We start from the raw sequence: 16,865 nt of genomic DNA, 5'->3' as shown, positions 1-16,865 counted from the left end.
TAGTTAACTTTTCTATTATTATTATAAATAGATAAACTATTGTAATTATTAAACATTTAATCAATAATATTATTTATATTTTTCTCTTCAAAAATTCAATCAAATAGTTTTGATTTATATTATCAATCATAAAATTAAACTTGGTATTCGAGTTTATAAGAGAAAACTCCTAAAATGATTTTAATGAAAAATAATATTATTTCTTTGTTCTACCAATAATAATTGAAAACGTAATGCTTAGTAAACATAATTATATCTATTGGAAATCGTTAGTTACTCCAATCATGATAGTTTATAATTTTATGGATATAGTATAAGAGAATTTTAATTTTTTTTACAAATTTCTTCAAAAAATAGATGATCAAAAGAATACAATTCAAATCAATAATCCAGTATTTAAACAATGACGTATCCAACATCAAAGGGTATTTGCTGACTCTTTTCAACATTGACCGACGAGATTCGTCAACAAGTCTCAAAATCATCATCGACACAAGAACTTTGAGAAACCTAGAGAAAATCTATGTTTCTCAATCAAAGAGCAGATTATTTCAATCACTAAGTCAACTCCTAAACACCTTCTTAACTTCATTCAACATATTAAAAGCTAGTCAGATGCACATATGTTGTCGGACAATATGTTTTGGATCAAGATCTGCAACTAACTCTATTCAATGGGATCCGAGACGAATTCAAGTCGATGATATGTGGTCTAACTTCCGGACAAGATCTATCATTTGATAAGATGATAAATATCTTTCTAAATTATGAACAACGAGTCATATTCAAGAAAAAATTCCATTATGAAAATATTTTGTCCTCAAACGTTTCGACGAATGTTTCTTATTTATAGGCATTGGGGAAGAAAGAACAAAGACAAAACCGAGACAATAATCTTCCACAATGTAATTTTTGTTATAAAATTGTTCATCGCTCTGAAAGTTATTTTTATAATCCAACTTGTCAAATATGTAATGTACAAGGACATTGTGCTCTCGAGTGCCCTAGGTTTAATGCTTCTACAAATCTTACGACAATATTAGTTACATCGTCTATTATTGTAGATCCCACCTTGTGTCCAAATTCAGGTATTATCGACCAAATTACTTATAATAATCTTAATAATATACACGCACATGTTCCTTATACAGGTACTTAAACTATTAAAATCAGAAACGGTATGTCTTTGAATAATTTATAATATTGGTACCACTAAAATCTTAAATCAACAAAAATCTCTTTACTTACATAATATCTTACATGTTCCGGACATTATTAAAAATCTGACGAGTGTCGCGATATTTTCATAAGATAATAACGTATTTTTGAATTTCACCCGAATGTTTGTCTTATTAAAGACCAAGATACGAAGACAATGTTTCTTAAGGGTTTACTCAAGGATGAACTTTATTGCATTGACCCTATTGAAAGTTCGTTTTCAATATGTTAATAAACAAGTGTTTATTGGTATTCGATCTCCAACTCAAATTTGGCTTTCACGACTTGGACTTGGACATCCTTCAAGCGCTACTACATCTTTAGTTATATCACACTTTAAATTACCAGCTTCAAGTAGTAATACTATTTCTTTTTGTGGATCATGTCAAGATGGAAAAATACATAAACTACATTTTTCGACTTCTAAATCTACATGTATGGCTCCTTTAGACCTAATTCATTCGGATGATTGGGGACTGCTCCTGAATTTTCGTCTACTAGTTGTCGTTATATTATACATTTTGTGGATGATTTTAGCAAATTCACATGGATATATCAACTAAAGAAAATTCTGATGTTTTCAATACAAATATTAACTTTCTTCGACTTGTTAAAAATTGTTTAGTTGTAAAATCAAAATATTACAAACTGATTAGGGAGGAGAATATAAAATTTTCAAATCACTAATGGATCATCATGGTATCTTACATCGCTTATCTTTCCCAAATACTAGTGAACAAAACGGTATTATTGAACGAAAAATTCATCACATTACGAAAACTGACATCACTTTATTGGCTCATGCATCCATGTTACTATATTATTGGAGTGAAGTTTTTAATACGGCCACATATTTTATTAATCAACTTCCTACTTCGACATTACAACAACATTCACCATTCAATATTATATTTAACTCTTCTCCTGACTATGGTTTTTTGAAGACATTTGGGTGTTCTTGTTATCTACTCACACGACCGTACAATCACACAAACTCGATTTTCATACTACTGAATGCAGTTTCCTTGGTTACATCTCATCTCACAAAGGTTATAAATGTCTTTACATTTTGTCTTGATGAATATTTATCTCTCGATATGGCACTTTTGACGAACTCATTTTTCATTTTAAAAGTAAGGACATTGTGCACTTGTCTAAACTACTTGAAGATAATGAGACATCTCTTCCGACAATTATACTTAATTCATCAATACCACCTCTATTATCTCATATCACTTCATCTTCTCCACCATCACCTTCTTCGACCTCCACAACATCACCAAACATTATATTACCGTTTCTTCAACACAATCAATTATCATAACAATCCATGCACCTAAATCTCCTACTCATTAGATGATCACACACAACAAAGCACGATCCATATCATCATCAGCTCTTACTACTACTTCTTCTGCTACTACACCTACGTATTTTACTAAAGTTAATAAGGATCCGCAATGGTGTCTTGCCATGATAAATGAATATAATGTTCTTATTCAGAATAAAACATGGTCTTTTATTCCTTGTTCACCATCTCATAATCTTGTTGGATGTAAATGGGTTTTAAACTCAAGCATAAAGTTGATGGGTCTATTGATCGACATAAAATACGTCTTGTGGCTAAAGGGTTACTGTTAGATAAAATTAGACCGGTCAACAGAACTTAACATAAATAAACCTCCCATGCAGGAACAAAGAACCGGACCAGTCAAAGTACCCAACCGGATTGAGAAAACCAACCGGTCAGATCACTGAGCCGGTTAAGAAAACTCAATCGGTCAAGGTATCTAACCGACTAGAAGCCAAGGCAAATAACCGGAAGCCATTTGCTTAAAGACAAATAACCAGAAGCCATCCGCTTAAAGACAAATAACTGACAAGCATAAGAAGACACTTCGGGTATCTGTTGAGAATGATACCAAAGGAACAGACTGAACATTTCCATATTAATACAAGTCTGAGGAAAGTCTGCAGGCTGCAGAAGACAGTCCTACAAGATCTTTCCACTTCAGGATAAATCAGAAAGGCAATCTTCCAAGTACAGACAACTGTCTAACCGACAGTTACCACATTGAGTAAAAGACAAACCTAGCCGGTTTGTCCCATATACTGGGAGAACAGACTGCCAATTCTGAGAGGTTGACCGTCAGGTCTGAAAAGTTGACCGCCAAGTCTGAATCACTGAACCTCTGCTCAGCCAATCAAATTCAAGGAAGTGAAATATGACCGTTGGCATATTTCACCTATAAAAGGAGCAGCTGAAGAAGAGTAAATGCGGGACATAGTGAACAATTAATGTACAAGTGATAAGATTGTGTTCTCTCTCTAGAAAAAGCCTAAGTGCTAAAGTTGAAGTGTGTATTTACAATTTCGGCGTAAATTTTACGGGTGTTATCGAGCAGGAAATAAGTCTCGATCGGATTGTATTTGTATTCCTTAGTGAATATCATTCTCGCGGTTTCGAGAGGAAGGGGTGACGTAGGAGTTTTATCTCCGAACATCCATAAAAACTTGCCTTGTTATTTATTTTCTGCCTGACTTACTTTATAACCGATCTGTACTAACCGACCTACACCATCCTGACCGACTCCACACTATCTAAACCGAATCACCAAGTTACAAAAATCGACCCATCAATTTCCAAACCTGTCCTATTCAAAACCGGTTCTGTCTATCTCTTGAGTGTGCTGCTTCAACCTGAAACAAACCACTTTCGCGCTTAAACCTAGTTCAAGGGTTTGTGACAGTTTGTGTAGTATTGAAACCCCGGTGTTAATCTCTAACCGGATTAGTCACCACCCTTTGAGTAAAACGCGCTAACCGGCCCAACCCCGGTCCTCCAGCCGCGACCTAGATCCTAACAGTTACATCAACAACAAGATATTGATTATGAAGAGACATTCAATCCTGTGACAAAACCCACTACTATTCGTGTTATTCTTTCTTTGACAATATCTTATTAATGGTTCATTCATCAACTTGATATTAATAATGCATTTCTTCATGAGTCTCTACAAGAAGAAGTTAAATGGCATAACCACTCGATTTTGTCTATCCATATTTTCCTAATCATATATGTAAACTTCATAAATCAATCTACGGTTTTAAACCGTCTCATCGTGCTTGATATGTTACTCTTCGGACTACTCTATTATCTCTTGATTTAATAGAATCGAAACTTGACACGTCACTCTTCACGTATCATGTGCCTCAAATAACCGCATATTTTTTTAGTAAACATGGACGATATTATTCTCACAGGTAACTTAAATTAAATAAAAATAATTTTCACTTTGTTCGAAAAAAGTTGCTTGTAAACAACTACTCATTCAATACATTCTTACTGAAGATCAAGTGATTGATATCTTCACTAAAAGTCTTACTTCCGATCAATTTGATCTTTTACGTAGCAAACTCATCATTTGTGCCTCATACTTTTGCTTGAAGAGGATGATAAAGTTTTAAACAAATGAGAAAAATCTATGATTTATCTCCTATTAATTAGACTCTATATATTAATTAATTCTTAAATTTTCTATTATTAGTTAATTTTTCTATTACTATTATAAATATATCATCAATAATATTATTTCAATATTTCTATGCAATAACTCAATTAAATAGTTTTGGTTTTGGTTTATATTATAAATTATAAAATTAAACTGGATCTTAATCTTTTCAAACTTATCATAGAATTGCATAATAATTTTTGATGATATTTTATTTTAATCAGGGAATTTTACTTAGAAGCTGCAGCCATTTCTACTAATTAAATAAAAACATTATTCAATTTCTCATCCGGTTTTGATTTTTCTTTCTCTTATTCTCCCAATTTTCACAAAATGAAAATAGTAAGACAAGAAAATAATGGACCTCCTCAAAATTACCACTTACATATATACTAGAAGACAACGGGCTTTCTCATTCTCGCCATATAACCCATAATAGCTTCCTCCTTCAAAGCTCAGATCTCATCTACTACACAAGCTCATTCATAGGAAGAAGAATGCGTAATCTAATATTCGCAGAGAATTCGGCTTCGGATGCTTCATCTACTTCTTCGTGTTCCTCATTTCACTCTTCCATCACCAATACCCAATTGCCTTCCAACAATTCAATATCCTCTTCTTCCGGTTCTTCTGATTTCCCTTCATGTTCCAACCGATGCCGAGGCCTAGATCTTCTAGTCAAGGCGATTCAACAAGTTTCATCCGGATCCGTGGTGGGTATTCCATACGCGCAAAGAAGAGTCCTCATCAGGCGAAGAAGAAGAAAAGGAGTTCTCAATTTCAATATATTCACGATGACCCAGTTGTTGTGTAACGATGAGAAGAAGGAAAGAGTTGAAGATGTTCACGATGAATCGAATTCGACGCCGATAAGGAAGAAAAGATCGGTAGCTTTGCCGTCCAAGTACAATGACTCAATACTTCAGACGTGGAAACCCAGATCCGTCGGCGGCTGGACAATCTAGAATGAATATAGATATATCAAGTTAGTCACTCATTTTCTTCTCTTGGTTCTAGTAATATCATCGATCTCGAGTCTTTTTCTGATCTGGGTTTTAGTTATTTCATCTTAATTTTGAAGTCTTATCTCGCAAAGACTCAGATCACTTGGGTAATGTTGATTTTTCACCTCAATTTGGGCATTCTTTTTTGGGTTTTTGTTTTATGTTTCATTTGTAACTGGGTCTTGGGTTTGTTTCAATAATATATAATTCACAATTTGTTATAGAGAATGTTAGCTGATTTAAAGAGAATTATGGTTTTTGTACTCTTGTATGGATTGACATAAACATGAACATTATATGACTGGGATTTTCAGATAGGTTCAAATTAGGATCCACTGCTTAATAAAAGAGACCATACATAATATTATTCCACCAAATATACATATGAGATGACATTGTGAAAAACATCATGTAGATGATACAAACCAAAATTTGAATGCTTTAGCCATGGGCCTTGATAGAAGATAATCAGTATGTATCTAGTGTGATCATCATAGTACTTTGACCAAAACATCACACCTCCATACTTGTCAGGACCCTTAATCGTGGGATGTCCTCTACTATTCAAATCACCCACTGGAACAAATCTATTTCCGGCAGTATGTGGAGCTACTGTCAACCTTAAACATATCTTATTTGCCAGAATATCTTAAATTCATTGCTTCCACCCATCTTTCATATCGCTGACATCACCATTATCATACTGACACCGGGATTGTTATTAAATTGAACACAACCGTATTCAAATAAGCCAGTCTTGAGCGCATTTCCAATCCAAGCGTCAGGAAAAGGGCACTGAGGCGATGCCTTTAAGAACACTTTCCTCTTGATATACCCAGAAAGATAGCTCATCCCAATGCAGCCGAAAATAATTCCGTCCCAATGCTTTCGCAAAGATGATCTCCCAGTTCCCACCCAAGAAACAGTTCAACAGGTAGGTCGTGACTTGTGTCTGGCATTCTCGGACCAAAGTAGGCATTGCAGTGCTGGCCCGATGATTCAGATACCCGAAGTAACCGAATCAATCGGTTCGAAACTTCGGGTATTTATTTTGCATTTCGATGGGGGCACTATCTCGGGTTGGAACCAAGCTTTCGATTTTGGGTACCAATAGAATTAAAGAGGCCTGAAATGAGATCCAATAATTCAAAGAAAATGTTTCAGTTACTGCACCTCAAACACGATGAGACATCACTGGGTAAAAAGATTAAAAAAAAAAAGTTAATTTTTAGCCCAAAGATAAGAAGAGAAATTTGACGAAATAATCCTGATAATAGGCTTATTTCCAAATTTAGCATAGGCATGATAAATTTTGTAAAATTAACCTTTTGCCATGGGTAAAAGACAATTCTACCCTTAATTAAAAATTTGGGTTATTTATGTTTCTTTTCCTCTCTCTCTTCCTTCTCTTTCAGTTTCTCCTAGACCGATCCTTTGGTTTCTTTTCTCTCATTTCAGTTTGTCCCATTTCAGTTTCTCTTCCGAATCCAAGCGAAACAACGAAACGAAGGAAGCCGATCGATCAACTCCCCGAGGCGACGCCGGAACGCCTTCATCATTTCAGGTGAGTTATGCCCGTTTTTCCACCGTTTTCCTTGCAATAATGCTGAAATGAAAGATTGGTTTAGAGTTTAGGGTTTGGTTTAAGATTTTAAATGGTGACTGAATGGTTTAGGGTTTAATATGCATTTGTCGTAGGCGTCGCAGGCGAAAATGCATATGCCGCAGACGAATATGCATCTGTCGTCTGCGAATATGCATCTGTCGCTTGCGAATATGCATCTGTCGCCTGCGAAAATTACGCATCTGTCGCCTGCGAAAATTACATTTGCATATGTTGAGTTCTTGTTGTTGAGCAAAAAATGAAGTAAAATGTTATTATCCTTTGTGTTTTGTAAGATAAAGAATCATTTTTTTCTTTGTTTTTTCAAGGAAAGTGAACCCTGCTTCCCTAAAGAAGTACAGTGATACAGGGGACAAATGTCTAGAGGAGCATGGGGTTGACAGACCGTCAATTGGAGATGTTTTGTGGAATTTGGAGTACGCCTCTAGCTTGAGGAATCTTCATCGGCTATCGGCTCTGACGGAACCGGAAGACAACAACACGAACCATATTCAAGGAATTGCATTGAATTCTCCACCTATGGAGGCGTTTGATAACAACAGCGCAAGTAGGGTGGAGGGTGCGAGTTATGGGGAGGAAGATGTGGCGACAAGTGCTGTTTTCTCGCAGCTAGTAAATCCTCGTGAAAGATAAAAGTTTTTGCTCGTGAGAATTGAGTGAATTTATACTTAAAATTTGTTCTTTCTTTCTTATCATTTGGTGATAATAATATCTTAGTTGATCACTGAAAATCATATATATATATATATATATATATATGTGTGTATATTGGATCTATGTCTCTTCTACGTACATTGCTTAGAGAAATCTTGTCAGTTGAACTAGCTCCATAAAGGTTCACAATTCATCTAATACTCCATAAGTTCAGTCATTCTACAATTGTTGCATTATGTGTTGACTCACTTCTCCTTTGGAATCAAATCAATCTGGATTTTAATCTATGATGGAAACTAGCTTGACGATAGCTGAGTCTTTGTGATAGTAAACTACTTAGTAAAACAGGACAGACACCTTTTGTTTTTGTTCCTACACTGGGATATTGTAAAAGGTATTAAACAAACTCGTCAAAGATGTTTAAAAGAAAAATATGATTGAAACAATATGACATAAGTAGAACACACTAGAATAATTTGGATGCATCTTTTTTCTTTTGGATTTATGATTGATCTTTCTTTTGTCTTCATACTCGCTACAAAAGGCATAGAGGAACTTTTTTTAATATAATCATCATTTAACATAAATTAAACTTAATATGTCTCTATTTTTTTGGTAACTTACTCAGATGATATAATATATGTTTTATTTATTTGATAATTTATTTTAACAAAAATCTCAAGATCTTAATAAAATCCAAGACAAACACAAGTTACATCCCACAACATAATTAACAAAAATAGAACAAAGTTATATAATTCATCATCTTCCCACGACAGAATACAAACGAGATGAAACTACTTGACTTTCTTCTTCTCCTTAATTGACGATGAAGATGATACAACACCAATTCTATAGGGGTCGACATTGTAAACGTACTACTGAATAATGGGAAAAAACCCATCTCCAGACACACCAACAAATTCTGATACGGCTCTTCAATTTGCTCCACATCAATCCAAATATGATGGGATTTTATTACCCCATGGCAGCTAGAATCTCAAGCACAATCCCCTGTTTTGTTTGTACACAATAGATTGAATGATTCACAAATATAATGATTTGGATCCATATTCAAACGGAAGGTTAGAATATTACCTGCCAGAAACAGAAGAAGACAATTCCCTTGATGCACAAGAATTTCGCTAGAGGGCTGTGTGGTTTCAATTCTTTATCAAACACATGGTAAAAGATCACAAGAGAATACAAGGCAAGTGAGACTGAAACGTTTAAGATAATAGTGAATGTCCAGTTAATCCAACTCGGATATATTCTCATTCTTTGAAGAACTATCATCAAGATTGAACATACAAACTGCCATGTCCACTACTTTAGAAGCTTTAGCGATTGGTGATTCAACCGAACTGTATGGGCTGCAATTAGTATAAAAAGAACCACATCTTTAAAACAGAGGAAATAAAATCTTCAAAAACTACACCCAAAAAAACAAGTTTTACCCACCTGAAAGAGAGTCATTGGAAACGAGTGGTGAATTTCTCTTCCTTTTACCCCATCTGGAACTATGTTCTTTCTCAAGGATATGTTCCAAATAGCTATACATCAACGCCATAAACTTAGCAATCACCTGCATTTATAACAACAACGGAATAATCTCCCATTAGAATTACAAAACCCTTAAAAATGTTTGATACTATACTTACCAAAGTTTCATAGCATTCCTTGATTTATTCAAGAAAAGTAAAATAAGAACTGCTCCATGTAAATTGTAACAAACAAGTGTAGGATACAACAACATATAAAGGAGCCATGAGAATGATAACCAATATAGCATTTTGTTCCTTTGGTTCCCTCCAACATAATATATGTGTCAAGACTAATTTAGTAGAAACCAACAGTGTAATCACCAAGCAACAAGTTGTTGCAATATAAGTCATTTGTGTTGAATGCATCATTCCTTAATAACTGAGAACCTGCATTACAGATTTGAAACTTCAATCCTTAATAACTAGATTTGTTGTATTATTCACGGGTAGATTTCAGAAAATTTCACGAGATTCTAAATCTAAAAGTTAGAAAGAAAAGTGTATGATCAAAGTAACTAGGATTCCGAGTAGAATCGCGCAAACAACGAAGGTTGTGAACACCGATAAGCGAAAAATGTATTTTCGCAGGCGACATATGCATTTTTCGCAGGCGACGGATGCATTTTTCGCAGGCGACGGATGCATTTTTCGCAGGCGACGGATGCATTTTTCGCAGGCGACAGATGCATTTTTCGCAGGCGACAGATGCATTTTTCGCCTGCGACAAATGCATATTAAACTTTAAATCATTCATCCACCTCCCAAAACGCTAAAACCCTAAACTATTATTTCATTTCAGCATTCATGCAAGGAAAACGACAGAAAAATGAGCATAACTCACCTGAAATGATGAAAGCATTTCGGGGCGTTGATTCGGGGAGTTGATCTATCGGCTTCATTCGTTTCGTTGCTTCGCTTAGATCGTCGGGGGAGAAAAAGGAAAACCAAAGGTCGGTCGAGGAGAAACTGAAAATAGAATGAGGAGAGAGAGGAAAAGAAATAGAAATAACTCAAAATTTTAATTAAGGGTAGAATTGTCTTTTACCCATGGCAAAAGGTTAATTTTGCAAAATTTATTATGCTTATGCTAAATTTGAAAATAAGCCTATTATTAGGGTTATTTCGTCAAATTTCCCGATAAGAAAGAGGCACGCTGCTGTTTTCAATGAAGATTTTTTTTTTTCTTTTGAACAAATGAATGGTAAATAATAGATTCATTAATTACAAATAAAGATTGCTTTGATATTTAAATTTTATTTTTCCCAATATTATTCATAATCTTAAGAATAAGTTGGCTAGTAAACATTTTTTTATTACGTTTTAAAAATAATATAATTTTAATATTTTAGAATTAACTCTTTCTATTTTAAATATTTTTCAACATTAATTTTCTTAAAATTAATAATAATTATTATTATAATAATATTTTTTTTATTAATTAAAAATATTTATTTAACCCATCATAATTAACTTAAACAGGTAATAAAAATAATTAATAAATCAAAAATTATAAAAATATATATATAAAACAAACAGTTTTCTTATATAAATTCGAATAAAATTGTTTTTTTAAATAAATGGATTTCTTCAAACAAAAAAAATGGTTATTATACTATTTTAAGTTGACAATGATGAAGGTTGTAAACTAGATATGTTTTTAATATTTCATGTGAAGCGCGCTTGACATGAGAGCTCACTTCATCTGAGAGCGTACAACAAATCTAATGTGAAGCGTGTTACCGACTTGTGAAACACACTTCACATTACCGTTGTACAATCTTTTTTATATTTAACCATCATTTTTTTCAAAAATAATATAATTATTATTTTTTATAAATAATACTATTAATTATTATTTTTATTTAACAATAATAACATAATTTCATTTTATTTTCATGGCTATTGTCTTACCAACATTTTGTTTATTTTTTCATGATCTAGAATTGAGAGTGAATCTATGAGTTGCCGCCGTCAATTAAATTTTGATAAAAAAAAATGTTAGAATTTCGAGAGTTCTACCCCAAATGTATTCAGAAGAAATTACACCACATATGGATAGAATATTTGAGAAAGAAAAAGATGCATATGAATTTGATTAAGCATACACTAAAAAAATTGGGATACCATATTGTTAGGATTGGTTACGACAATAAAAGGGGGGTTGAATGTTGTTAGGTTAAACTTGACTTTCAATTCGTTTTTAATCTTGTCAGGGACTTAAAACCTGTTTATATTCTACACAAATCGCCGCAAGCTTTTGAACAGTTTCAATGGCGGAAATGCTTGCTAGATTTGAAGTTACGGATACAAGACGTTAAGATACGAAAAGTAATTGACACGAGAGTTTTATGGATGTTCGGAGATAAAATTCCTACGTCACTCTTTCTTTTATTTCCAGAAGGATTCCACTAGAAGACTTTGGTTTATATATCACCTATACAAACCCAGTTAGAAACTCAGGACTTAACAACTGCCTGTTCTGAACTTCTAGCACTCACCTTATTGAACAAACAACTTCTGTTCATTTTACAGTAAGGAATATACTCTCAGCTTATACAATGTATACTTTTACAATTAGAAAGAGAGTACGAGAATGAAGAACTTTTAGAGCTTCTAGAACTTCTGTAAATCAATGTGTGTGCCGGTGAAGTCACCATTGTACTCTGAATCTCTTTTATAGTGAAGTGTAGCGACGGTCGATTTCTGAATCTTCGATTGTGAATAACCAGGAAAGATTCGTCGTACTTCAAATCCAACAATTTGGGGATCCGTCGTACCGGAAATACAGGGGTCCACCGTTCATAAGTTTAGGGATTTGACGTTGTACTTTGATGTTGAGATGTAGGCAACAGTCGACTCTGATTTGTAGATACGTGTCGACCTTCTAATGGTTGAGCACTAGATGGTAGTTGTAATAAGTTGACTAGGCAATCTGCTTATAACCAACTCTGTTATCCACGGTGCTGGAGAGCTATGCAGATAAGTAGAGCACTTTTCAGACGACTGCTGAAGCAAGGCGTCTACTCGCGCTTCTTCAGACTGCTGCTGAAGCAAAACGTCTGCTCGCGCTTTTTCAGACTACTTCTGAAGTAAGGTGTCTGCTCGCGTTTTTTCAGACTGCTGCTGAAGCAAAGCGTCTGCTCGCGCTTCTTCAGATTGCACCATCTGTTGAAGCGAGACGTCTACTCGCGCTTCTTTAGACCACACCGTCTATTTGCACTAAGATGTCTTCTAGCATTGAGACGCCTGGTTACTCTGAAACGTCTACTTGCGCCATGAGTTGTACCTGCGCATAGACATTTGCACAACTTACTTTTATTCACTCACTCATCATCAAAACTATGTCGTATAATATTAAACTTAGAAAATAGAAAATAATTTCAAAATATTTTTGAAATATTTCAAAATATTTTTGAAATATTTTTCATAAAAAATATTTTGATAAAGGTTCGTTTGAGATTTATTTTTAAACTCTAGTGCCTTTAATTAATATTTTTCAAGTATATTTCTCCATAGTCGTCATCGTTAACAACTAGTACCAGCATTTAAATATCGTTGTTATAATTTTAAATACACAAAAGATGTACATATCTAGGATCAAAAGAATATTTGGTTAAAATAAAACGTTATACAACCAATTTTTAAAAGCCAAGACTTTATAAAGTATAGACTATTTTAAAACGGGTATGGAAGGTGAAGCGCGAAAGTCTTTTCTCGAGTATCACCAAACTTCGAGCTAAACGAAATTCTGGTGAAAAATACGTTTGTACACGTATATTTTTTTATTTATTTTTAAAAAATCAATTCACAACTCTGTTTTAAATAAATAATATTTTAATTAATTATTTTTAATTAATTTAAACAAATTAGATTATGACAATTTTAAAAATTATTTAAACTTGTACCAAAATTAATTATTTTTATAATTAAGAATTTTTTTTACTTACACTTATTTTCTCCACAAAATAAATTATTGTTTAAAAAAATCTTCATTTTTTAATCAAATAAAATATAAAAAATACTTAATATATTTTTAGATTACCAATTCAAATAATCACAATCACAAACCCTTTACCTAAACCACTCTTACCGTAAGCCGTAACCCCTTTCTCCGAACAACCCGGATCCAATCCTCTCTCAAACTCAAACCAGTAACTACCGCCGACATTCCATCGTGCCTCCCGCCGAAGTCACCCACGCCGGAGGAAAGGTACGTTTGAACTCAACTAGTCGCCGAGCTTAGGTTTTCGGTTTTCCCTCTTTTCTCTCAATCTCTTCACCGTCTTGGAAGATTTCTCTATCTGCTAAGAATAAATCTCAAACTTCTTTTGTGTTTAGACCATGGCGGCGGTTAACAAAACTCTAGATACTTCCAATGAAGGTAGATTCAAGCCTCCACCAGATTTTCTAGAGGATGAGAGAAATTCTCTTATTGAATCTGCTTTATCAGATAAATCCGAGCTTTGGCTTATTCAATGGCCGAAAGATCAGGTAATAACGTCCAATCAACCAAAGTTCTGTTTACATAGTTTTTTATCCCTGTAATTTTCAATCGTATGCTAAATCGAGAGACTTTACAAAGTTAAATACTTGTTAACCTAACAGGTATATCATATTGATATTTTTTAAAGGAAATACTTATTCTCACTATCAGCTTGGTTTGCCATGGTGGTTGATTGAATGCAGCTTCCTGATTTTGACGGTCAAGAACTATCCCTGAAGCTTAATAACGATGGATTGCTCGGAAATTTTGAGGGTTCATCAGGCAAGTGTATATATACTTAATTGTTTCTTGTTGTATGAAGAAATAGCTTTATCATAGTGGTTTAATGAACAGGTATATGAATTGATTTGGCATTCTTCTGTATCATAAATTGGAAAATTTATGCATTTGTTTTGATTTACTAAACTTTGTCTAAAATCACAACGATGTAGAAACTAATATGGATCATAATCTAGAAAATAATCTTCATATCAAATATTAGCCAAAAATCTTTCAATTTTAGTTTAGGTGATTTCTTATGGAATTGTGATTGTTGTCTCATAGATAATGATAAAATACCAGTTTCTACATTGCCTACTTATTAAAATAAATGATCTTAATTCCAAATGAAACTGTGTAATAGTTTAGATCATCATTCAGAAAATAATTTTTGTATCGAATGAAACAAAAATCACACAATTATAATCTAGATCATGCTCCAAGTGAAGCCAAAAATCACTTCCAATTTAACTTCTTTGACTATTGTCAATGGGATCATGATCCTGACAAAATACCAGTTTTTTTCTTCTAAACAGTGTCTTTCTATAATATATTGCAGGTAAGTCATATGATGTGATCAGTTATTCAGCACTTGCTCCAGAAGCAAATGTATTCACCTCATCAAAGATTGGTAAGTTGCATAAATCCAATTAAGGTTTCAACATTTGGTAAAATATTGACTGGATTTTGTGCGACAGAATTGCAAAACACTATTAATCTCGTGGATTGTGATTTTAATGTTTTCTCACAACAGCTGGAAAGATTTCTCGTCGTGTATCGTTTGTTCACTACCCAGATCCAAGTGAAATCCAGAAACCTGTTAACAGTAGTTTGAAGCAATTGTATCAGAGATCTTCAGGAACTGGAACTTCTCGGACCCATTCATCTCACACTTTTGCTACTCCAACACGAAGTAGTCATAAGTCAAAAAGCTCAAAATCGACAAGTAGTAAAGGGGGTTCAGCATATATTGGAAGAAATCTTAACTCGGTCTCTGAGGCTGGGGAGACACCAAAACTAGGAAAGAGGAAACATAACGAGGAACATAGTCGCCAACAGTCGTCGGGTAAAAGCTCTGGTTCTCTCCAACATTCAAGTGAAAAGAAATCAAAGAAAAAACAGAAAGTTTAGAGCTAGGATATGGATTTATCAATGAACTTGAAGGAGGTAAGGATACATATCAATTTTCTGTTTTATGCTATATAAAGTATTAACCTTTGAAGTCATTTTTTAGACCAATTATGAACTTTGTATCTTGTCATCTTTTAGAGCTTGTTTGATTAGTTTTTTCTTTTAAATTAACCAATTTTTTTGCAAAGGAAAAAAACATATGATGAAAGAGTGGATTATTTTGGGTTAAATGACATATCGTTTTTAAAATAGTATAAAAAATAAAGTAGTAGTGATATTAGTATTTTAGATGATGATTAGTTGCTTTGATTGATGATGAGAGAAGGGTAATTTCATAATTTTGGCAAATTAGTCTTAGAAAATTTTGTATTTTTTAAATTGTAAGGGTGAAGGGAATGACCATAACTGTGTTTATGGACAAATTGACCTGAATTTCTCTAGTACATTGAAGTTGTTTGGTTTGGGTTATTTTGGTTTAAATTAAGGTTAGAATTGGGTTCTTTGGTTTAACTTAAAGATTATAATCATAATCTTGATTAGGTAAGAAGCTAAGCCTTAAATACTATTTTTCACTTACATCTTAAATTTTATACAGTAAAATGATAATTACTAATTAGAAAATGATACTCCTGACATTTCAAGCGTAAAAAGTTTGGACTAAAGGACTCGAAAGTATTTTGATAGAAGTGAAGAGTCATTATGGTGGGACGGTAATGATGTGGTTCTTATTGAAGCCTTACAAAATCAAGTTTTTCTTGTATGAGTAGATGTTATCTTTGTGATATTTTTTAATGGTTCATTTATGTTTATGTTTTTTAGTCTTGTGAAGAAAATGATTAAGATTAATAGGTCATACCTATATATAGAATAATAGTCACAATCATTATTTATTTGCGATACACATTTTTAACAATTTATATTATTTTGAAGGAGTGTTTTTATTTTAATCGTTAAATAAGTTTGCGTGTCGAAAATATTTTTAAACAGACTATTTTAATTAACGTGGCAATAAAATATTTTAATTTAATTTCTACATTTCATATGTCATATCTTTTTCAATTCCTAAGACATCTTTTTCTTCAATTCCTTACTTCTTCGTTCATATGTTTTTTTTATCCATCTCAAATTAATTCTGTAGACCATCAATGATTTAGGTATTTAGATAGATTTTAGTTTGATGCAGGTTTAGAGGGGTTGACTTTTGTTTTAGATAGATTTTGGTTTGATGCAGGTTTAGAGGGGTTGACTTTTGTTTTATCTAGTTTTTAATCAAGAATAAGATAGATATTTGTTTTTGAAAGAACACTATTACTAATAGATATTACTTTGAAAAATTAAACATATATGATTTGAAATATAATTAAACTTGTATATTATCTTGTAACTAGTACAACCATATCAAGATTAGGTGTTTCT

The 16,865-nt window shown here is 33.2% G+C and overlaps 1 protein-coding gene and 1 pseudogene across 1 annotated transcript; one reads left to right on the top strand and one right to left on the bottom strand.

Moving 5' to 3' along the window:
• Positions 1 to 8,809: 8,809 nt before the first annotated feature.
• LOC124940915 lies at positions 8,810 to 9,907 on the bottom strand (annotated as a pseudogene).
• Positions 9,908 to 13,625: 3,718 nt separating this feature from the next.
• Positions 13,626 to 15,586, top strand: LOC124919618 (mediator-associated protein 2-like). Its single transcript, XM_047459892.1, has 5 exons — positions 13,626 to 13,766; positions 13,895 to 14,047; positions 14,243 to 14,321; positions 14,878 to 14,949; positions 15,073 to 15,586. The coding sequence occupies exons 2-5, from the start codon at positions 13,898 to 13,900 to the stop codon at positions 15,447 to 15,449; spliced, it is 678 nt and encodes a 225-aa protein (XP_047315848.1). The 5' UTR covers positions 13,626 to 13,766; positions 13,895 to 13,897; the 3' UTR covers positions 15,450 to 15,586.
• The last annotated feature ends 1,279 nt before the right edge of the window (positions 15,587 to 16,865 follow it).

This window comes from Impatiens glandulifera, chromosome 1 (genome assembly GCF_907164915.1).
Source record: "Impatiens glandulifera chromosome 1, dImpGla2.1, whole genome shotgun sequence".
NCBI classification, from domain to species: domain Eukaryota; kingdom Viridiplantae; phylum Streptophyta; class Magnoliopsida; order Ericales; family Balsaminaceae; genus Impatiens; species Impatiens glandulifera.
Note: the sequence above shows the minus strand (reverse complement) of the source record. Positions and strands in the feature narration are given on the sequence as shown.

Excerpts from the sequence above, each read along its gene's own strand:
- LOC124919618 (XM_047459892.1), top strand. The coding sequence starts at position 13,898 with ATGGCGGCGGTTAACAAAACTCTAGATACTTCCAATGAAGGTAGATTC. Across the intron at positions 14,048-14,242 it reads TTCAATGGCCGAAAGATCAG|CTTCCTGATTTTGACGGTCA; the intron begins GTAATAACGTCC and ends GATTGAATGCAG. Across the intron at positions 14,950-15,072 it reads ATTCACCTCATCAAAGATTG|CTGGAAAGATTTCTCGTCGT; the intron begins GTAAGTTGCATA and ends TTCTCACAACAG.